The following is a 22,354-nucleotide window of genomic DNA, read 5'->3' as shown; positions in this document are numbered from 1 at the left end:
TATGTTTAGCTTGTGGTTTTATTGTATGTTTATACCCTGCTTTTTACAGGAAGCTCTTCAGTTATGACAACATATTTTGACCATCTGATTTTTTAACTTGTGGTTTTTTTCTTGTTATGAACAGTCAAGTAAAATCTGTTTGAGACTGGACTTTGCAATTGTTCTGCAAACTCTGCTTGTTTTGCCAAAAAATTGCTTTCCTCTGGAATAGTGACTTTTCCAGCCACATAAGAATAAAGACAGACTTCGGCGATGAGTGTGTCGCAGGGAGGATTTTTGCCTGGTGTTTTCGTCTTTTCTCATCCCTCAGGTCTACAGACTGGGGACCTGGATGAACCATGCTTAGCTTCTTTCCAGTGCACATATTTCCAGTCTCTTCTGCCTGGCAAGGAAAAGAGGGCTGTATTTAAATAAATAAATGACCCCTTTCTCAGAGACTGCTGATACCTGAACAACAGTTTTAAGTTATTGTCAGCAAGCACTGTTGAGTGCCTGGGGCTTTTGAAAACTGTGCTGCTTACTCAGATGCCTGAAAATGGTGATAGAAGTAGCTGCCTTTTGTCACCCACTTTGGAAACTCCTGGCTAGGGTTTGAAAATTCATGAAGGAGCAGTTGACATGAGTTTTGGGGTGCATAGATGGAGCCCATGAGATGAGTTGCCATGTGTGGAAGAAGTGTAAAGGAGAGCAAAATCCAAAGCAGTTTTTTTCTTAGAAGTTACTGCTGGTAATACAAACAGGCAAAAGGAATTTTGACAAGAGCCACAGGGTCCTTTGCTTCCAAGGAATTGCAAAACATTAAGCCATTCGATATTCTTGCTTAGCTCAGATAAGGAATTCCGAGTTACAAATGTGAAGTCCTTTACAGTTAGCAAGCACAAATTACCATGTGAATGTAAGAAAGCCCAGGACATGTATTACAGAATTTTTCAGGTGTTTGAAGGTTTCATCTCTTTTACCAGAAAGGAGTTTTACATTCCCTCAGAAAAGAAATTACAGTTGTCAGAATTACAGTTGTAATTACAGTTGTATTACCTGAGACCTTTTTTCAGTAGATGCCCTTCTGAAAAGTAGCTTTAAGTTCTCCAGAAGCAGGGTTAAGTGTAATAAGTGACGAGGATAAAATTACTGCCTGGAGAAGGAAAGACAGCACAGAGAGACAATGGTGTTTAAACACCTAGCACTGAACAATATTCTTGATATGAGTGCCTTTTTAAAGCCATGCTAAAACTCCCTTTTGGAGAAGATAAATGCTGATCCAACAGAAATACCATTATCTGATGAGGTTGCATGCATCAGAGAGAAGGTAGATGGATATTCTTGCAAGACAGAACTAATCTGCACTGTAGTTTAGCATCAGCTAAGGGGGATTTTTAAGTATAAGAACTTTAATCATAACCTTTTTTTTTGTTAAGTAACACCTGGATTATTCCTATTTCTTGGATGAGAAATGGATCATCACAACCCTTAACCTGGCTAGATAAAAGCAGCAGTAAGTAATGTATTTGTTTGCACATGCTAAAACCAAACTGATGAAAACACTCAAAAGTCTTCTAAAAACAGAAGGTATATTTGAATTGAATAGGGGAGATAAATCTTTAATACAGAAATTTCTGTGTTTATCCATGGTAAAGATTTTGTGTTACTATAGCAGTAGGTTTTTTATTATGTCCATATAATGTTCTTTTCTATGTTGCATCAAACTTCAGTGTAAGCTTGAGTTTTTAATAATATGGTACAACACACATTAGGAGTAGAGATTTCCACAGAAATTTTTATTTTGTAATTTTTTACACAAATCCAAAGTCTTAAGTCCTCATGCTTCTGTATTATTCTTACCCCAACAGATCTCATTGATGTTAACACCCGCTTTTGAGTATAGATAGGATCTCATTTCTGATGAAATACCAGAAAATTATCAGCTCAAGTAGTAGATACAAGACTGAAAAAATTAACACTGGCTGTGGGAAGCGACCCAACATTGTTAATATCTGTAACAACAGAAATTAATGTTTTCAACAACATTTAATTTTTTATGCAAATTAAATGAAAAAATACTTTTAGCAAAAGAATATGATTTTTAAAAGTTTTAAAGTCTTATAATAGAAAGTTATTTTATGGACATCTCCAACCAAATAAAAAATTCAGTTATTTCTAAACTCAGTGTTTTCCAATAATCAGCTATATTTTTTTGAGGAAGAAGTGTAATCGTTAGAATGTGGTAATCATTTTTCTTTGGCAAGTCAGCCATGTATCAGGTTTTAGATGAGCCAAAAGAAGATGCAGAGACTAATGCAATGGAATGCTTAAGAGCAAATCTTCGATATGCTGTGCATATTGCAGCTCTCCACCCTCTGTTTGCATTGGTTAAAAGTTACTTCCTCTCTTTTTCAGGCAGTAAGATAGCTTGAGTGATCATTAATTCGACTGTATACACGGCAAATAAGAAAATCTAGACGTATATTCGTCTGAATACAGGATGAATCCTGCAGTACTTGCTCTGTCTGAACGTTGGAGTCTCAGTCCTCTGTTCAGAGTAAAGCACTGATGGGTGTAGACTACTCAACCAGTACTGTCCTACTGTCTTAAGAGAGTTTGCCTTCTCAAATCAGGATGTGAAAACAGCATTTGAATGCTCTTCTGATGAGGCAGCTGAGAGCCTTCAAGGCTGCCCTGGCTCCTTCAATGCACAGTAGGCTATCAGGAGCAGTCAATCAGACAAGAACACGTGAATAAGTGAGATGGACTGCAGGAGGAAGCCTGATGATGTGAATGATGTAGCTCAAAAGGACTGTGGGGACTATCTTCTTTAAAATCAGCATTTTCAATTACTTGTCTCTTTGTTAAACTTACCAGGTTTTTTTTCTTGCTCTCCATTTATCTGAATATTGGTAGGTGGTCAGTTCTTCTGTAAGGTGGTGAGCACTGTGTTTTGGAGCTGGGAGCAGCAGGTGTGCTGTGGGTGCATGCCCTACAGCAGGCGTGGGAGGGTATTGCTCCTCATCCTGAGACTTGACTCTTGGGTAAACTTTCTGAACTCTTGCAGCTGCCTTTGAGCTAGAGGGTAGGAGCAAAGTGGGTCTTCAGCCTACCCCTTAGAATCTCAAGGTGCTTAGTACCTGAGGAGTCAGTGGATGTTGAAGTCATTCTGCTGTGCAGAGCAGAGATCACAAGTGCACTGTGCTTTAGGGGGATTTTTTTTGAGTCCAGCCTCAAACTTGTGTCTCAGATCTCAGAGGAGCTCCAAGTCCATTGTTTATAAATGCAAGAGAAGAGCAGTGCATGGAAACAAAATGATACATTCTAATGTCACTTTACAGAAATGTTTCCTGAAATGCAAGTATCAGAGTCAGAATATGACTGGATCTTGCTAAATGTAAATTTAAGTGGATACTACAGAGTGAACTATGACCAATTAAACTTGAAGAGATTAGCACGCTTGCTTGAAACTGATCCAAAGGTAAGATCATGTTTGTTTTCTCAAGCTTATGAGCAGACTCTTTCCATGTATTTTTTTCTTGCAGTTTTTACCTGGAATCACATTGATGAAAACCTGGAATTATGACAAACTCATTGTTGCACCACTGAAGTCACTATCTTTTTGTAGTGGAAGATGACAGGCCTGAACAGTTTCATATAAACATGAAAAATAACTTTACATTACAGTCTGTCTTGAAATTTTGTTAACAGCTTGTGGTTTTCCCAAACTCTTTAAATCTGGCTCAAGGAGCTTTCAGTGTGAATGTGTGACTGAACTTTATCTGGTATAAGGCATTATAACCATGAAGAGGGAGAGTTGTGAGAAAGCTTTTTATTTCCACATTTTGTCAAACCACAATATTTTTGCCCATGGAATTAAAAAAATCTGACTTTTTTTGGTGGTTTTTTGTTGCTGTTTTGGTCAGTTGGGGTTTTTTGAATTTTTTTGTTTGGTTTTGGTTTTTTGTGGAGAATTTTCCTAGAAGTTCAAATCAATTCTACTTGGGCTCTTTCAGTCCTCTGTAGACACTGACTTAGAGTAAATTTCATCCCACCTTTGACTTGCCATAGCCTGAACTGAAGGTGAAAGTGGTACAGAACAACCGTGACTCTATATGGGGTGTAATGGTTTCCAGTGTTGCCTAATCCTACAGTGAGCCAGAGGCTCCAGCAGTGGTGTCAGCTCATCGGTTTTGGTAACAAAAGTCAGTTCATTGGTTTGGTAACTGAGAAAATTTAACCTTTCAATATAATAGTAATCAGTGCAGTCAGCTTTCTCTAGAGAGTCAGGACATGAGGCTGATCAGAGCACATTAAACCTTCCTACATCACACTGGCTTCATTTCTTCTAGGCTTCTTTCTTTCACAGCAAACCTACATCATCAGGAAATTGGGTGTGGGCTGACTTGGGTCCATTTTTTGGCACCATACAGTGCTGCAAAAATGTAACTATGGGCTGGACAGGAGGTGCAGGAATAATCTACTAACTATAGGTTTGGTCACACTCAAACAAGACAGGTTCACAAGTCAAATGGGTTATAAAATGCAACGTAAGTAGTTCTTTTGGATTGATGGGACAAATGCGTTAACTGCAGAATAGCTATGGAGAGCACTAACAACAGGATTGCAATCACAAAGTTAATTTCTTGAGTGAAAACCTTCAGTGTGGTCAAGAACGCAAGCCTTACCATAAAGGATCCCTTCTGGGGAGGGTGAGGAGGACAGACACATAGATCTGTGCCCACAATTTTGTGTCAAACTCTCGTAACTGCCAGTTATGTACAAAATCAGGGTGCATTTTATGCCTTATAAACCACAATTGTGCAAAGTGCTGCAGGTGGCACTGGGGTCGAACCACCTGTTCTTTGTGGTAATGCTTCTTGGTAGGAAGTGTTCTGGGTAGCAGTTGTGCAAAGCCATCCATTCCTTGTAGTCGTGCTCTATGTAATATATCTTGGTATCAAGAGGTGGAACAAGAATATGCAGCTTCCACCCAGCTTCACATTCCTCCCTGGTGGGTGTCAGCCCAAGCCACCTGACCTCTGTCTGGTTTCAGCATTGCATGTTCAGATTTGCATTTCTGCACTGCTTCATGCTTCCAGCAGTCAGAGGGAGTGTTTGCTCCAGCAGTGACCAAACTGCAGAGGCGTGGCATAGGGAGGAGACAAGGAGGATGGCAGTCCTCTCACAAGAGCATGAGCTGTGGGCAGAGGTACACCGGTGCATGGCTGTGCCTCGGTCATTTATTTCATGGCAGTGCTAGACACTCTGCTCTGCACTGGGTACAGATTCCATATTTAAGCCTCAAAAGGAAAAAAAAAAAGTACCAAAATTATGTAACTAGGTTATTTTTAGGACATGTGGCATTTCAATATTTTCTTTTAATTACAGCATGCAAATAAGAGGGGTCTTGAAATTCTCTGGTTAATGTACTGTAGTTATATGTTTATAGACAACATAATATATAACTATATCATGTAGTTCTGTGTATAGATATATAAAAACATCCCGTAAAGCATATAAATAATTTCAGCTTAAAAGGCAGGATCCATTTAACAATGTTTTGTAGGCTATTTTGATTTAGAAAACCTGTTAGGGATCCTTCTGAAATATAGTAAAGCTTTTTGTAAACTCCTAATGACATGTTTAAATCTATTAATATTACATGAATACTTTCTGCAGGCCATTCCCGCTGTCAGCAGGTTCCAGCTGATAGATGATGTTTTTGCATTGACAGAGTAAGTATGTTTCCAATATGTTACAGAAAATTATTAAAATATATGATCACACTCAAGATTGCTACTTCTGCTTCCTTCATTCCTACCTATGTGTGCTCGTAAGAATTACTGCTTTGACAAAATGGTGGGAAAGTTACTTAATCTTCTTTTGTCAGTGCTGAGTGATTTACCTCAAAATTTCTTTTAACTTTTGTTCCAGCTCCTGGGAAATTATTTTAAATAGTGGCACTGCCATGAGTTCTTTAGGGATTAACCTGTATTTGTCTTAAGGGAAAAAAAGTTTCCAAATGAAGGTTCTGATCTTCCTTCATTTATCCTGGACTATCTCAGCTATGCTGTACTGCATCACTCAAAACCGCCTTAATTTCTCTTGCTGAGTCACGACTTGGTTGTTCAGGTCCGTGGTTCTAGAGTGGTCAAGTAGTACTGTAGGGAGCTGAAAAAGCATCAAATGTGTCTGTGCCTCACATGTACCAGAGGTCCCAAAAGCATCAGACACCTATGACGACGGTATCCCTATGATGAGGGACCTCAGGGATGATGTGGCCAAAGCACACTGCCCTGCTTCAGGGCCTGTGGAAGTACCTCTGAGAGGAGGAAGTAAAAAATTCCTATTCCTCCTCCCATACAAATGTCCTTTTTCATCACAGAGCTCAAAACTAGTAGTTAATAACGAATGTAACTGTGAAGTATAGAACTGTGCTGCTATATAAGTACACCAAAAATATTTTTTTTTCTGGAGGAAAGGGGCTCGAAGTGGAATTTTATTGTGAAAAAATGAATTTCATGCTTATTCCACACTGAGGGGCAGAAACGCCATGCTGAAGTAGTTAATTCCACACATAGTATGCATGTGAATTAAATGGTTTGATTTTTATAATAATGTCTATTCCACAGAAGAACATGTAATGAAAGTAAGTTGTTTCATAATAAAAATAAAATCGTATTATAACTAAAACAGTGCTTTTCTTCTTAATTTTGTTCCAGTGGGACTGACACATGCTGTCAATGTGCTTGTACCGTATCCTGCAGACACAAGCAGATACAGTGTGCATACTGCCACGCTTACTGCCATGATTGTCCTATTACTTTGATAGTGGCACTGTGCTCTTTAATAGATGTTTTGAGAGTTAAGATCCTAAAATCACCATTTATTTATATTTATTTTATTTTTTCCAACGTCTTTTCCCGCCTACTTTCCACACGGTATCCTGATGTCTTATTGTCTGTTTCATAAAAAACCAGATATTCGTGGTAGATAATTAATGTGAATAAGTATGCTAAAATGTGTGTGGGTTTTTTGTTTTGTTTTGGTTTTTTTTACATAGCTTTGGATATGTTCCAATTGAAACAGCACTTGAACTAACAAAATACCTTGCCAAAGAAGATGAACTCTTCATATGGAATGTGGTATTGTTAAACCTAATACCTGATAATTTGGAAAGTATACTGAAGAACTATGAAGTATATCCACTTTTAAAGGTATGACCATTTTGTTAGTTAGCAAAGATACTAGACCACGCAAATACATCAGTCTAAAATTAATGCTTTTTAAATTCTCAAGAATGTAGTGGTGAGTATGATGGGTCAGAGTTCTTGTCATTCCTTTTGCATGACTTCATCAACTTTTTTTTTTAATAAGAGGAGGAACTTAATTATACATATTAGTCAATGATAAGTCTCATTGAATCTTCAGTTATTCTTATCGAAAAGCAGAAATACATTCACATTCTTTACATTAAGCTTCATCCTTGGTTTTTTGAAACTGCAAATCTGGAAAATACAGCTATCAGTCAGCAGTAAGTGAAAAGACCAACACTGCTATATACAAAAGGCATACAGTATATATGTGCTCTGTGCTTTGTGCTCCCTTTCCATTCATATTCATGGAGTGAAAGAAGGAATTGGGTGTAGATACTAACTGAAATTATTCTCTCCCATATATGACTTACCTGAGATAATACTGTCAGATTTATTTCCTTGACTTCTATTTGAAGATTTCACTTATGTTTAAAATAAATACAGTCACACAGTATTAGTTCTCTTAAGTTCTAGAAAGTAAAGGTATGTGAAAATAAGTGAGAAGAACAAAGTATTTCCAGCTGAGAAGGGTTTTTTCCTGTTTTTCTGAGAATTTGTGTTCTTTCATAATAAGTTGAAAGGTCCTAGTGATGTGAAATGGTAATGTGCCAGTTTGAATTGAGGTACAGGTATATTGAATTTTAGACCAAATTTATATTTTATTTAATATCCTGTGTTTTCAAGACATTAATAGTGGTAAATTTTTAGGATAAATCTATGTAAATAAGAAAAATAAAAACTTGCATCTAAATGAAAGTAATTTTTCTTTCCCTTCTTTTAAAAGAAATACCTTTTAAAGAGAATGTTGCCAATATACCATTATTATGCAGGTTTTATTCATCAAAATGTTGATGCTTTGGAAGATGACTATTTTGCTCAGTAAGTATTCTGCTTTTCTTAAAAGTTTTTTTCTGATGTGATTGAATCTGACACATTGCAGTTTGCTTGTGTAAATTAAATACAAGATACAGGAATAATTCTCTAACTAATGTGAATGTAGACAAATTGTTATTTTACTGTCCTGTAAGTGTGTATTCCTTATGATGACACCTCCAGTGAAACTGCAGTATCAGGATAGGAGCATAAAGGATGATAGTTTAAGGATCTTAGTGGTGGCTCTCATTTATCAGATAACAGCTCAACAGGAGGCTAGCTGAAGAAAAACTGACAACAACAAACTTAAGATACGATTTTTGGATCAGTCACTTAAACTTTAAAGTACTTCATTTGCAAGGCCACTGCAGCGACAGGCTTGAACATCAGAGTGATTTGGACTAGATGCAACCAGTACCTTAAAACTTCCAAGAGGGATATAAACCATACAAAAAACTAACCAAAAAATATAGTACATTGGTTGCCTCACTAGTATCCATTAATACTGATGTCAGGAGACCACTATTGTTTGTTTAATTATTTTATTAAAACTCAACTGTTCCTAGTGGAGGTTCTCACAGGTTAATGGCATCATGTTCTGAAACTGTGGTGGTCAGGCACAGTTCAAGCACTCCAAATGTGGTATGCATCTCTTTTATTCTTACTGTTTTAACTTCCCTTCAAGAGTGTATTTGGAAAAACTCTTTGCAACAGCGTGCTGGCTGGGCCTCCAAGACTGTTTGGACCTGTCATCTGAACTGTATGCTAAATGGATGGACAACCCTGAGCACAAGTAAGAATGATGATCTGCTCTTAGAGGTGTGCATGTCTAGGGGAGGTGGAACATTAAAAAGCTGTTAAAAGGGGAAGGCAGAAGGAGAAATGCCTCTGTACACTGCTCTTATTTCTTGACAGAATGACAGAATTTAAGACAACTATGTCTCCCCAGCATCATCCTCTTCCCCAAATCCCAGCTTTATGATGATTTCATAATTACTTAGGCTTTTTACATAGACTTTACAGGCTGGAGGATAGAGATTTTGCCATGAAGACCAAAATATGGTTAGCCATGTTAACAGGTGAACCTCCTATTAGTGTTAATATCCCATATGGCCCAGTCCCTTTGCTACAGAACAGCCTTTGGGTTGTAACATATACCAACTCAGCTTTTAAGCTTCTCTTAACAATACTGAGTGATGTTTGCATGATGCAGCCATCTGCCCGTGATGAGCCCATCAAAGTGCCTTGCATGTTCTGTGTTCACATAAAGAGGTGCTGGGAACAGCTGTTAGTCCTTATGCTGATACTGGAGCCTAGTGGTCAGGGGTCTGGTCCGTGAGAATGGAGTCTGGACTCTACCAGGAGGAGACTTTCTGTATCCAAGTATTGCATCATTAAAAAAAAATTTACAATGTATTGAAATTCTTATTCTCTTTTCTTCCCTCTTTCTTTCAATGTCTTTCTATGCAATAGTCAAATAGTATTGGCACCGGTGAGTGAATATTTAAAGTTCATTTTTATTTGTTGTAGTTGTGATAAATATTGTGTCATTATTTGTATCTCTGTTGATATATGTAGTTGGCTAAGTAAACTGAACTTGTACTATTATGTTTGAGTTTTCTAAAACAGCTTCATAGTGATCATACTTATAAAAGCCCAACTGAGTTTTGCAGTTAGACTGAAAAGTTTAAAAAGCCTAAATACATTTTGTTCCATTCTAGAGAGAATATTCTTGCAATCCCACTCTAGAAGCAACAATACTGTGCCGAATTGTCTGTCTGTTTTCAAAATAGTCATCTTCCCCTATTAATAACATTTGAGGTGATGGAATACTACATACCTTATTTGACTTGAAGAGCTGAAAAGTCTATGAAATATATTAGCTGATTGAGTTTTGAATTTGATGAAGAATATTAATTTTGCTGATCTTCTTGGCACTGAGAAAAGTTCAAAGGGATTTTACGGGTTTTATGTGTGGAAAAAAATGAAATTCTGAATTCTGTTAAGTGAAAAAAATGATCATGTTTTAAGGAGAAAACCCCATAGAAGAAGGACACTTCTTAGGTTTCAAGTGACAGATTACTGTTCCCATGCAGTTAATCTAGAGACTTTTCATGTGCTGGGTAGGAACGGAAACAGGCACAATACACTTTTGACCCATATTTCACAGCAAAATCCCTTTAGCTGCTCTTACGTTCTTCATGCTGAGAGCAAACTCATAACAGCACACTGCAGCTGTTCTGCCACAGGTGGAACCCAGTAGGATTCTCACATCTGTGGAAAAAAGTAATGCTTTTCTGTTTCAGATTGGGTTATCAACTTTCAGCTGAACATTTCCAAACAGTTCCTGGCAGAATGCAACTGGACTCGATACAGTGCATTTTTATCTGTTTCATGAAAATAACAAGCCAAGAGCTGTAATCCCCAGCCAATTTCTCTGTTTTACTCTTTTTTATTATAGGAGGGTAGTGATGCTTGTTAAATTAATGTATTCTCTTAGGTGCTGTTACTGGCTTGTCTTTTGAAAGAAGGAAACTAGCCTATGGGGAGGGACAGCATTGCTGTTCATTTTACTTGTTTACTAAAGGTTCACATATTCTGCTGCTACCCTCAAAAGTTAAGAAACCACTATGTCATTTCTGGATTGGTTCCAAAAACACAATGTAAAATAACCTGCCCTGCTTTCCAGCAGCTTTTTGCATCTTCCCCAAGATCCAGAAATGAGGGATCCTGGCAGGCCAGTAACATCAAATCACACAGCCACTCCCATGAAAAATATCAAGATGCATAAGTCACACCCCTCACCTAAAATAACCTCAAGCTCCAAAGTCCTCTGGACTATAGTGGGAACTGCACAACATAAACCACTTCACAGCCACCCCAGATGTCATCAGCCAGCAAACCATTGTCCCATAGCAGGCTGCCCGTCCAACCTGCCTTGAATGTTGCACATCAGAGCTGCAGCCAAATGATACACAGAACCTGTCTATTCACACACAACAGCTTTACACTTACTAACAAACATTTTTTGCAACTACTGGAACAGCTTCAGTAGCAAAATGAATAGCTGTACGTTGGCCAAAACAGCTTTACCCTGTTATCACCTTACTGTGACCCCTTACTGCAGTATTATGAAAGGATTATAAAACAAATTACCAGACCCTGCAACTCAAATAAGATCTGCCAGAGGGGGATTCCTCACAGCATGATACTTTAGCCTGACATAACTACTCTACATGTCATCTTGGTGGCAAATCCCTTATGTCACAGCAAGTATCTAGGTAAATGAATCCAAACTATTCCTTGAAGTGAATATAGAATATGCCCATGCTTTCTGTTACTATGACAGTGAAATGCCCCACCTGCAACAGGACTGCCAAAATCCCTGCATCTTGCCTTTTCACTAACACATGATGTCTGTCATGTAAAACACCCAGCTCTCTCCCTCTTTCCTAGTAGTCCTTCGTTTCCAGAGTCTATAACTTCCTTTTCTCTACCTTGTACTCAGAAGATTGATGTCATATATCCTTCTTTCTGACTAACTAACTCTGTTGGCATCATCTTCATTTTCTATAGGATACTCTGCTGAAACTCAGGAAATTTTCTCAACTTGTATTTAAATTTGCTGTTTCCAGTTTTGGGCCTGAAGAATGGCTTTTGTGACCAGAAACTTGTATGTTTTTCCCTCATCAAGGGGAGGATAATTTTTACACCTCTACTTACAATCCTGGCCTAATGTAATGATAAGCAGACTAACAGGATGATGTAGGGAAGCCAAATGTTTTGCTTGTAGCAAAGGGACCCATTTTTCTGTAGGGAATTAGTCCAAAATACCATTAGCTGAAACTGTTTTCAGATAGCCTGCATAGTAGAATACCGCTATCACTGGAAAGTGTTTACAATGTCTTAATATCAGGGACACATCATTGCTACAGGAGAAATTTTCTGGTCAGCCTTTGCATATGGAGCATTACACTGGTAAAGTTTGCATTTAATTTCTGTTATGAAATTCATTGCCATGTTGAGGACTCTTCCCTGGAATGGGAGTAATAGGAGGCTGCCTGTTGCATGGAAAAATGTCCCTTCTGTTTCCTTTTGTGCTGCAAATGACTCTTCCTACTGGATGCATTCACTGAAGAAATTTTAAAAAGGCTTGTCTGGAATAATGCATATATGCAGTGGTGCAGTCTTTAATGGTGTGACCCATTGCCCAGGCTGTGACAGTGGCATTGACACTGTATGCACACAAAATAGTCTGCTCCAACTGCTCTAAAAAATGTTGGGGTTTTTGGTTTTCCTTTAAACTGCATGCTTTTTTAATGCTTAAATCATAAATAAAACCATCAAATTTCTTATCCTTATTTACATTACTATTTTATATTTCCATTGCTGTGTATCTTCTAACTGTAAATAAACATTTGATTTCAGTTGCGCATTAACAGCAGGGTTTGCCTCTACAACAGTACAGTACCTTTTAATCATATTTTGCCTTGCAGAATTCCCTTTTTAATTAGAAAAACAGTCTGCTGCTATGGTGTTGCAGTGGGAAGTGATAAAGAATGGAATTTTGCATGGAAAATGTATAACCATACTGACTCCGTTGAGGAAGATGAAGACATCCTGCTCTATGCCATGAGCTGTGCCAATGAGCCATGGTTACTTTACAGGTGACCTTGATCAAAGTATCTGTGCAGATAGAAGTAAATAATAAGAACAAAAATACTTTATTGTGCAAAGCTGGTGGAGGTTTGCCTGCCACAGAAGCATGTGTCTTGTCGACCACTGGTAAAGTTTTAAAGAGTTTTGTTAGGGAGCAAGTATACAAAATGGGACAAACACAAATAAACAATCCTTCTGCAGATGCAACATGTAGGTCATCAAGTTGTAAGTCCTGACTCCATGTGGGCCAACCAAAAAGTTAAGACATGTATCGAAGAGTCTTGTCCAAATGTTTCCAGAACAGAGTTTGGAACACTGTGTTTATTTTCTTTTACTGGCATCTGTATCTTTCTCAGTAAAAATGTTCAATTCTCTAATCTGTAATGTTTGTATTACCAAAAGCATTTGTTAAGGAATGGAATTTTGGCAGTGATGGTCTAAAGAATTATCATCCAAGCATTCGCATAAACTCCATGGGTCTAAAGGTGTGGAAGTAGCACTTTCCTCCTTCCAGACACCTACTCTGGTGTGGAGGTCATTTGGGAAGACAGAACAAATATGACTGAGAATAAGACAAGAAGTGTTGCGAAGAGATGCCCAATCAGCTATGTTAATTTCCCACTTAACCTATGATCCTTTATTGCCTTTTTCTTGCAACAGGCCAGCACCATTCCCTGACAAGATCAGGGAGTTTTGATGAGCTTCTTCCTCTGTGTGCCTTAGTAGCTGATAAGCCAATCTGTTTTTTGAAATGCCATCCAGGGAGTTTTTTGGGTCGAAGAATGTTAAGATGTGCTCTTCCTGGCCCTCACAATACTTTGTCCATTATGTTAAGCATAGTGGTGACATGCGAAGGGGAGAAACCCCACTCAGGTACTCTACCCATAAATAAAGCAGCTACCTGCAAGACCCTATGAGAAAATAACTCTTTTTAAAAGAGTTCTTTTGAAAGTAGGAGCATGCAAGGTAAAACATTGAGGCAACAAAGAAAATAATTACTTTTCAAGATGTTCAGGCATTTGCTGCTGCTGACAACATTGGCAGGCACTTCTTGAAATACTTCTGAAATTCTGCCTTAGCCCTCATGAAAAACTCCTTCCTGAGTCTTGTTATAGGGAACCCTATAAACGGGTCACTTTTGTGTAACAGTGTCTCACTGTTGACATACTCTGTAGGCTCCATCTGAGTCACAGTGAAGGGAATCACCTGAAGGTGAGGAGCAGGCTTGTCTGGTAGGAGCAGTTGTCCTTCTGCCGCAAAGATAAGAAGCACACGTATGTCTATTTGACATTCTACACCCTCACTTCACTAAGACGTGAAGAGTCAGTGTGCAAAAACAGGATTTCAGAAATGTTGAGGACAAAACCCAAGCTGAATACACAGCTCAGAGTGACACCAACTTTGGTATAACCTTCCACATGCTGATATTTGTTGAGATAGGAATTTTGGTGAACTGGATTATATTTCCAGATTGCAAAATTGTATATTTCCATTGTAAAACAGCAAGTGACAGGTTTATTTCTTTCCTGCTTTTCTAACAGATACTTGCAATATGGACTCAGTGACACATTATTTTCTTCCAATTGTACTTCAGCGATCATCTCACACGTAGTGACTACGGATATTGGGCACCGTATAGCCTGGGAATTCGTTACGGAAAATTGGCCACTTCTAAGTCAAGGGTAAGCAACAAGTTTTGGCTTCCTTTAACTTCTGTGGCTCTTTGGCTTCTTCCTCTGTTTTTATGTTTGAGCTGTAAAATTCAGGTGCTGATTTTCCCTCCAGAGATGGTTTTTTGTAATGACTGATTCAATTAAGTATGCAGAGCAGAGTTTTCAGGGATTCAAATCTGATCAGGGTTTAATACCAAAGAATAGCTCATTAAACACAGAAGACTTTAAAAATTAGCCTGTTCATGACTGTTTCTGTGGTTTTAAGTACTCCTGACAATTCTGACTCTAGAAGTGGGTTTAACCACTAGGATTTTACAAGTGTGGGTATAAAATGCTGTAAACTGTGGGTGTAAAATACTGAAGTAAAATCCTCACCTCTTTTCCAAAGAAAGTATGAAGAGATTGGGGATTAGAGCATGCAGGCATGCTAGCGCTGCTAGGACCAACTACAGTGTTACTCCCTGACTTAAATCTTAACCTACCTCCAGCCTACCTGTACTGCTGCAGGGAAACAGCAGGTGAGCTTGGGCTACCTCTCTTGAGCAAAGCAAGTCTTTTGATGTCTGTTTGAACACTCCCTCTCCCCTTGGCAATGAAGAAAAGCAGCAGGGCTGTGACAGAGTACACATTCCAGCTGCTTTTGATGGCAGAGGAGGCCACTGTGATCCATTAGTGGCAGCATAACCGAAACCAGCCATTTGAGAACATTCAAATGTGTAAATTATTGCTAATGCTAGAAAAGACAAGTTGTAGCAGATTTGTGTCATACCAACCAACTTGTTCCCTGACAGAGCTTTTCTGTGTTCTAAACTGATGAGGATTTTGCTGGAAAATTGACCCCTTAATTTCAAACTAAAAGAATAGTGCAAGTGTTTATTTATACGCCACCCTCAGGATAACAACAGGAACACCAACTTGTTAGGCAAATTACTGGTTAGCCTTTCTAGCTCGGTTTGGCTGTATGGGCTCAGAGAGATTATCTATTTCATGCAAAGAATTCACATTACCAAAGTACAAATACCAGATCTTACTCAGAAAAGAGAATGAAAGGTAATTATCGTATTTCATGCAGTTCAAGTGTCTAAATGGGATATTAATGGTAGTTCTTTAAAAGAGGGAAAACAATCCACAGTTGCAAACTTCAGCTTAGTTGGTATTTGCAACATAGTGAATAATAACTAAATAGTGGGAGTATTTTCAAATGAGATGAACTGTAGTATATTTGCTAACATGCTATTTGAAGGACCTTTATCTCAATTTTACAGATATGGGCAGGAATTACTGCATGATGTACTAAAAGTCATGGGAAGATTTGTCAAAACAGATGTACAGATCCAAGAGGTAAACCAGAGAAGCATTTAGTCTCAACTTTATTGACAGTTTGTAATATACCAGCAGTTGGGCTGCTGGCATGTTAGGTTGTCATACTGACATCTGTATAACTTCTCATATTGTTCAATCATTGCTTCCCCTGAGTATTTCTTTACTATTCTTCAGTCCTCTCTTGTCTTTTGCCTATTAGACTGATGAGAAAGATTTCTTGTTCTGTGATTGTAGAACAGGCAGCACAAGAGGATTCTTCTACCCAACTAGTCCTAGACAGTGTGGTACCACCAGTACCAGTGAAGTTGTCTGCATTTGAAAGGATTTTTAGAGGAACAGCAAAAGGGCACATTCTTGATATGTAAGGAGCTTTCCCATGTTAGTGTAAATCAGTAACCTTGCCCCATCCCCTCTTTAGTCTCTGTCATCTGCCCCTTTTCTGTGCATGTCTGTTGAAAGCACCTGTCAGGCACACAGTTGCTTGCTGCAAGTGAAGTTACATGAACTAAGATCACGCATTTATTTCTTCAGTTGCAGGTTTTTTATAATGCTACTTTGGAAGAGGATGAGAGAGAGGCTATTACTCTGCTACTGGAATCTGCAAAACTTGAAAATATTGAAAGGAGAAAACTACTAATCGAAGTTGCCAGCTGGTTAGAGAAAAATGTAGATGATTGACTTGGAAAACAGTTTCCAGTATATTATATGTGATTCACTATCATATTGGTATTCATTATAAGCTGTAAGTAAAGGTAAAGCACATTTTGAGTCCTGTGGTTGTCTTCCCACTGGAAAATCTGGATAAATTAATTCACAAAGAAAAGAAGGATTCAGGAAAAGAACTTATAAACATATTAGTATCTTATATCTAAAAAAAATTCCTCCTGAATGAGGTCTTAGGGATGCATTGCTAATAATAATCTAACATATAGATACAGTCCTGAATCCTTTGGGGTTTTTTTCTGAATATCCAAATGAAAGGTGTGCTGCATATTTGTGGCAAAAACATGTGAGGAAGCTGAAAAACTTTATATTCTGTTTTGTTTCATTTGTACAATGATCTATAATCTGTCTCCACTTCTATGTTTTTAAATTGCAAAGAGGACAATAATTTAGAACAGTGCTGTGAAACATGAGCTTCAGAATGACTCCAGATCTGCAGAGAGGAAAAGACCAAAGAATCCCCAAATTTTAATATTAATTAAGAAATTTATGCCTTGTCATTCAAACTTTGTTTTTTCTTAGCAGGTCTGTACTTAATGTGTCTACACTTGTGTTTGATCAGCAATGTGCTTTTGAAGAGACCCTGCTGCTTGTCTCCATTTAGCATGCTTCAGCCCCCAGCATGGTCTTGGAGTGTGTGAACTGGACTATTTTTGGATAAAATTTGTCTAGGAGATGATGAGTTCCTGGTGTGTGACACTGGATGGTCATTTTGTCCATGGCACTAGTGTGCAACTAGTTCAAACTATCCCTTCTGGAACATCACTGAGGTGCTCACTGATCATAGAATCACTGAGTATGCTGAGTTAGAAGGACCCATCAGAATCATAGAGGCCAACTCCTGTGCTGTAGATACAAGGTTAATCACCTTGCTTACACAGCATTTTGGAGGTGTCAGGCAAAATTCAGTCCACTAGTATTAGGAAACCATATTCGCTTGTCCTTAAAAAAACTATGGGATCCTCAGTCCATGCAACTCATTTATTTGTGAGGTAACAGTATTATGACAAAATTACACTACAGGTGATCAGTTAACATGTAATGGATCACAAAACACTGTTATGTGGGAATGCAGGAGACAAAATAAGTTAGAATACTGCTCTATGAAAAGACCAGAATAAAACCCAGACATGTTAATACAAAGGATTGTTCACTGGCATCCTCTAAATACATTTCAGAAAAACACTGCCATATTGACTGCACTGAATGTCCTCTGCTCCCCGCAGCTGCAAAGAAAAATTGAAACTATTTTGAGACTGTTTAAGAACCCCTTTATTGTATGGGAATTACCAACTAGTGACACAAGTTTGTGCTGGGAACAACTGATCTAGTTAAAGATAATACCAAAGAAAATTGCATGCATTCTTGCAAGTATTATTCAAGTTGATTGAGAGAGGCTGTGGTGAATTACAGGGGTTTTATCATACAACCTGTAGGACAGTTTGGGTTGGAAGGGACCTTAAAGATTATGTATTTCAAATCCCCCTGTCATAGGATGGGACACCTTCCACTAGAACAGGTTGCTCAAAGCACTGTCCAGCCTGGCCTCGAACACCTCCAGGGATGAGCTGTCCACAGCCTTTCTGGGGAACCTGTGCCAGTACTGAAGCTGTTTTGCTTCAGCATTCTCTGTGATTTCCACTAGTTAATCACTGGCACTGTATGCCTCATCAGGTGGGCTAAGCAAAGCTCAAGAAACATCCCATAAATTTACCTTATGCCTAGTAGGTTCAAACTATTTCTTTGCAACCATGAGCAACCACTCTTCCTTTCTAACCAGTCTTCCATGCTTTTCTTACTTTTTTCTTCATCCTACTGAATAAAACATTTAATTTGAAGTGCCAATATGTAAAAATGACTAGAAGAAGTTTAAATAAGAAGTTATTTTCAAGTGATGGCTCCTGACTGTGAGGCCCTCGTTTTTAACTTTTATATTTTTCAAATTCTATACTGTTCAGTGTGTGACTCTGAAGTTTCTTGCAGCCTGTTAATTTCTGCTCTCTCATGCTAGGTAGACATAACAAAGCCTCCCCGGGCCTGCTCTTCAAGGACACCCAGACCATCCTAGGCCCAAAAAGTATAAACCAAAGAAGCTCTAAGGGGGGCAAGCAGAGGGGAAATTACATCATTAAATGGAAGCTTTAATTGGAGAATTAACCCTGATGTGCCAATGAACCAAACCTGTAAAAGTGTGAAGAACTCATGACCTGTCATCCATCTTGGGATCCATCTTGGCAGTAGCCTCTGGCTCCCCAGGGGGCACCTCTGAAGGCCTTTCAAATAAATACCTACCTTTATTCCCTTATTCCTGTCTAGTCTCTGTTTTTAGGTGGCCTCTTAAGGCATCAACTGCCTGTCTCCCACTGACAGTCTGTATTTCAAAATTTCAGCAGTTTTCATGGCAGAGGCAGAATGGTGAAGGTGATTGCTAGACAAGCTGCCTGAGTAGGAGCACATCTGAATCATTTCCAGAATCCACACATTTGCACTTGGTGGCTGTATCAGTGGCAGCTCTTGCTGCTGTTGAGTACAAGCTGAGTAGAGAGGTTTGGAGAGTGGCAACTGCTAAATACAACAATGGAAGAAGAGGTGCATGGGAAGAATCCAGGGCAAGCTGGGAATGCTGCTTTATTGCAGAGAGAATTGGGGTGAAAGAAAGTTCATTGGAAATTAATATGAGGACATCAGGAAATGAGCTTTAAGAGTACTTATGCAGACTGTGTAGGTGTTATGGGGCATGTAATTGTGAAGATGTGCATGTATGGGGCAATTTCCAGTAAAAATGGCTTTGTCATTGATAGATAGGATGCATTCAGTAGGCCCTGAGTGGGGAAAAAAGTAGATAGATGTGAAAAGACCAGCTTTTTGCTTTAAGTCCTGCTCTCTGCCTTCAGAGTATGGAAGTCAAAAAGTTACACTTGTTCTGCCCATATTGTATGCATGTGTGACAGGCCATCAGACTCATGAGCTGGCAAGGATGCATGCCAAGCCCAGTGGAGAAGGAGACTTTGGAGCTGTTTAAATCAAGGTTCAAGAGCACCAGCCAGCTTCTCCTCTGTATCTCCTGGCACAGTTGTCCTACTGCCCCACTGGGTGTGCCCCCTTTCCATCCTGGCACCCCAAGAAGCCTCCCAGGCAAGTGAGGAGAAGGCAGCTTGAGGGGCCTGGGTGGCCAAGGCACAAGCCCCACACCATCTGGCTGCACTGATGGCACATTGATGAGGTGGGTGGAGCAGCCTGCTGCTTCTTTCAGGGTTGGTGCAAGTCCCAGAAAGGTGACCATCGGGTAGGGAAAAGGGATGTGGGCTAAAAAGCCAAAAAATGAACTGAGATGTGGCCTTGCCATTTTCCTGCTGTGCGGTGACTCACAAATTAAAAAGAGCTGTCACCTCTGCATCCCCTGATTCAAAGCTGCAGGGGCTCTTCCAGAGCCAGGTGTGATGTATGGACTCAACCCCTTGGCCAAACTAACGGTACTTGGGTCCAGAGTCCAAAGGCAGCATAGGCCTAGACCAGGCTAAAACTTCTCTAGTTCCAGTTTGTTCTCTGGTAGCCCACGCAGGAAAAGGGTGACATGGTGACCATTAATGCCATAAACTTGTAAACTGGAACTGGAAATATATGATTAACACAAGAACAGTAGACTCACTTGTCAAGGAACAAAGGGGGTTGTGGGTACAAGGAGTCTCACCTTTACCTTTTCCGTCACTTGTAATTTGACTGTGAGCCAGCTGCTTTATCCCATAAATATGACAGCCTAAGTGAGCCTCCTCTGAGCTCTCTCCCTGCTAGGGAGCTAGTAGCATGGGGGTGACCTCCACTGGAGCTAGGACACCTCTCAGGATTGCTTCTCAAGGTTGAAACACCCTTTACCAGCTGCACTGGTAAGTGACCAACATCGTGCACAACCTTGTATCACAGCACATTTAAGACTGTGCATTGCTAACTGTGAATCACTATTGTATCCTCTGTGCAGTAAATAACAGAATGAACCTATCAGTAAGCAACCATTTGGTAAGTTTTGCTTTCACAATATCTTACTTCAATAAAACCACTGTTGCTGCTGCGTTTGGTGATGGTTCTTTAAGAGGTCAAAACCTTCCCTGCGCCAGAGTGACAGTGGGCTGTGGTCTTCGGGAGGGGTCACTATCTGTCATTCTTTGTGATGGGATGAGACAAGGACCTGAGTAGGCAGAGGGGGAGGCTGACCTTGGCTGGCTGTGGGATACTCGTCCTGATGCAGTGTGGTGGCCAGTGACCCTATGTTACAAGGAACAAAGAGAGACCCCTGGTAGGACAGTCCCTAAGATCAGAGATTCCTCCCCAGGTTAGGGTGAACAGAAGAGGCTTCTCCCAGGATGCTTTGTTCTGTTAAGGTATGCCAGTTCCGCTTCCTTGGTTGGCCCTTGGCCTCCTCACCCTTTGTTACCTAATATGTCCCTGCCCTAGAAGGTTCTCCACTCCCTGTTCCCCCATTGGCCCTTGCCCCTCACCACTCCCCCAGAGCTTCTGCACTGGCTCCCATTCCCTAGTCCTTGCCTTTGTACCGCCCCCATGCCCTCAGATCATTGGTCTCTGATGTTCCCTCCGCTCCGGTACTTGGACCCTTCATCGTTTTGCGTCTTTGTCCCTGGAACCCTTCATGATGTGGCTGCAATAAACTCCTCCCATGGAACTCTGTACGGAGACTCTTCCTGCCTCTTTGCCGTTGACCCATTTGCCGGAGCTATCCGTGCGTGTGCACGCGTGTGTGAGCGTGTGCTGCTCCTGCCAAGCGGCTTCGCTTTGGAGATGCTTTTAGGAAGGTTGCAGCACCTTGTGCTCCGGCACCGCAAAGCCACAGCACCCAGCTAGTGACAATGCAGGAAGAACATGAGGTTAAAAAGCGCATGTGTTGTGATAAAAGAGCAGAGATCGCTTACCAGCTATCATCGGGGGCATGTTGTAGTTAAGGAACAGCACTCCCCAATTTAGTGCTCCCACTGAGACTCCAAACCACATGCTGCCTGCTCATTCCCTCCTTCCTCCTCTCCTTGCAGACTGATAGGAGAGGAGGCACAAAAGGCAAAGATTACAAGTTTCGATAAGAACAATTGACTGCAAACAGCAATGAGATAAGAAAACAACAGTAACGGGAATGATACTAACAACTGACAGTACAAGACAGATTCACACAGAAATAATACCTGACCCATCCTTCCACCAACCCTGGGAAAGACCTCTTCGGAAAAGACTCCTTTCCCCTGTCCCTGGCGGTGCAGAGTAACACCCATAACATCAGTGTCCTGGACATGCCCCCTCCTCATTACTGCAAAAATTAACCTTCTTCTAGCTGGAACCAGGACAAAATGGACTTGACTTTGGGAAAATAATTTGATTTGTTGCTATTAAAATAGATGTCTAATATTTGTAGTCCATTAAAATAGCCTTTGACAGTGAGAAACAAAACCAAAAATTAAAGCATCACCATCCCCCCACCCTTTCTTTTTCCCAGGCTCGTCTTCACTCCCAACTCTTTCACCTCCCCTCCTAGAGCAGCCCAGCGGGAAGAAGGAAAGCAGGTGGAGGTCAGTCCCGAACCACTCCTTTCTGACACTCCTTCCTCCTCACTGTTTCTCTGCTCCAGCGCAGGGCCCCTCCCACAGACCGCAGTTCCTGTGGCGATCATCCCCCACCTGCCCGGCCGTGGTGCTCTCCAGGCGTTTCTCCAGGCGTCACTCACCTCGGCGCTCGCACCGCTATTCCTCCCGTTGCGCTTTCCCCTCGCTCCTCTGCTCGCCGGGGCCCTTCCTTGGCGGGCTTCCC

The 22,354-nt window shown here is 40.2% G+C and overlaps 1 protein-coding gene and 1 long non-coding RNA gene across 9 annotated transcripts in view; one reads left to right on the top strand and one right to left on the bottom strand.

Annotated features, from left to right (window-relative positions):
* The window catches only part of LVRN (laeverin), a 52,477-nt gene extending 35,345 nt beyond the window's left edge, over positions 1-17,132 (top strand). For 5 of the 8 annotated variants that reach the window (XM_017731408.1, XM_017731407.1, XM_008631503.2 and 2 more), the window contains 10 exons: positions 1,416-1,492; positions 3,321-3,460; positions 5,662-5,717; positions 7,046-7,199; positions 8,083-8,177; positions 8,857-8,964; positions 12,668-12,838; positions 14,372-14,512; positions 15,769-15,844; positions 16,358-17,132. In XM_017731408.1, coding sequence (XP_017586897.1) covers positions 1,416-1,492; positions 3,321-3,460; positions 5,662-5,717; positions 7,046-7,199; positions 8,083-8,177; positions 8,857-8,964; positions 12,668-12,838; positions 14,372-14,512; positions 15,769-15,844; positions 16,358-16,504 — 1,165 coding nt within the window. In that variant the 3' untranslated portion in view covers positions 16,505-17,132. Of the gene's footprint in view, positions 1-1,415; positions 1,493-3,320; positions 3,461-5,661; positions 5,718-7,045; positions 7,200-8,082; positions 8,178-8,856; positions 8,965-12,667; positions 12,839-14,371; positions 14,513-15,768; positions 15,845-16,060; positions 16,188-16,357 lie in introns of those variants that run through there. The other 3 variants (XR_001861130.1, XM_017731411.1, XR_001861131.1) reach the window with 3 other exon arrangements.
* LOC108446029 lies at positions 1-22,346 on the bottom strand. Its single transcript, XR_001861132.1, has 2 exons — positions 22,272-22,346; positions 1-1,132 (listed from the first exon to the last, which is right to left on the bottom strand). It is a non-coding gene; the product is annotated as an uncharacterized LOC108446029 (long non-coding RNA).
* Between the last annotated feature and the right edge of the window lie 8 nt (positions 22,347-22,354).

This window comes from Corvus brachyrhynchos, unplaced genomic scaffold (genome assembly GCF_000691975.1).
Source record: "Corvus brachyrhynchos isolate BGI_N302 unplaced genomic scaffold, ASM69197v1 scaffold614, whole genome shotgun sequence".
NCBI classification, from domain to species: domain Eukaryota; kingdom Metazoa; phylum Chordata; class Aves; order Passeriformes; family Corvidae; genus Corvus; species Corvus brachyrhynchos.
This window is presented reverse-complemented; position numbering and strand designations above follow the sequence as displayed.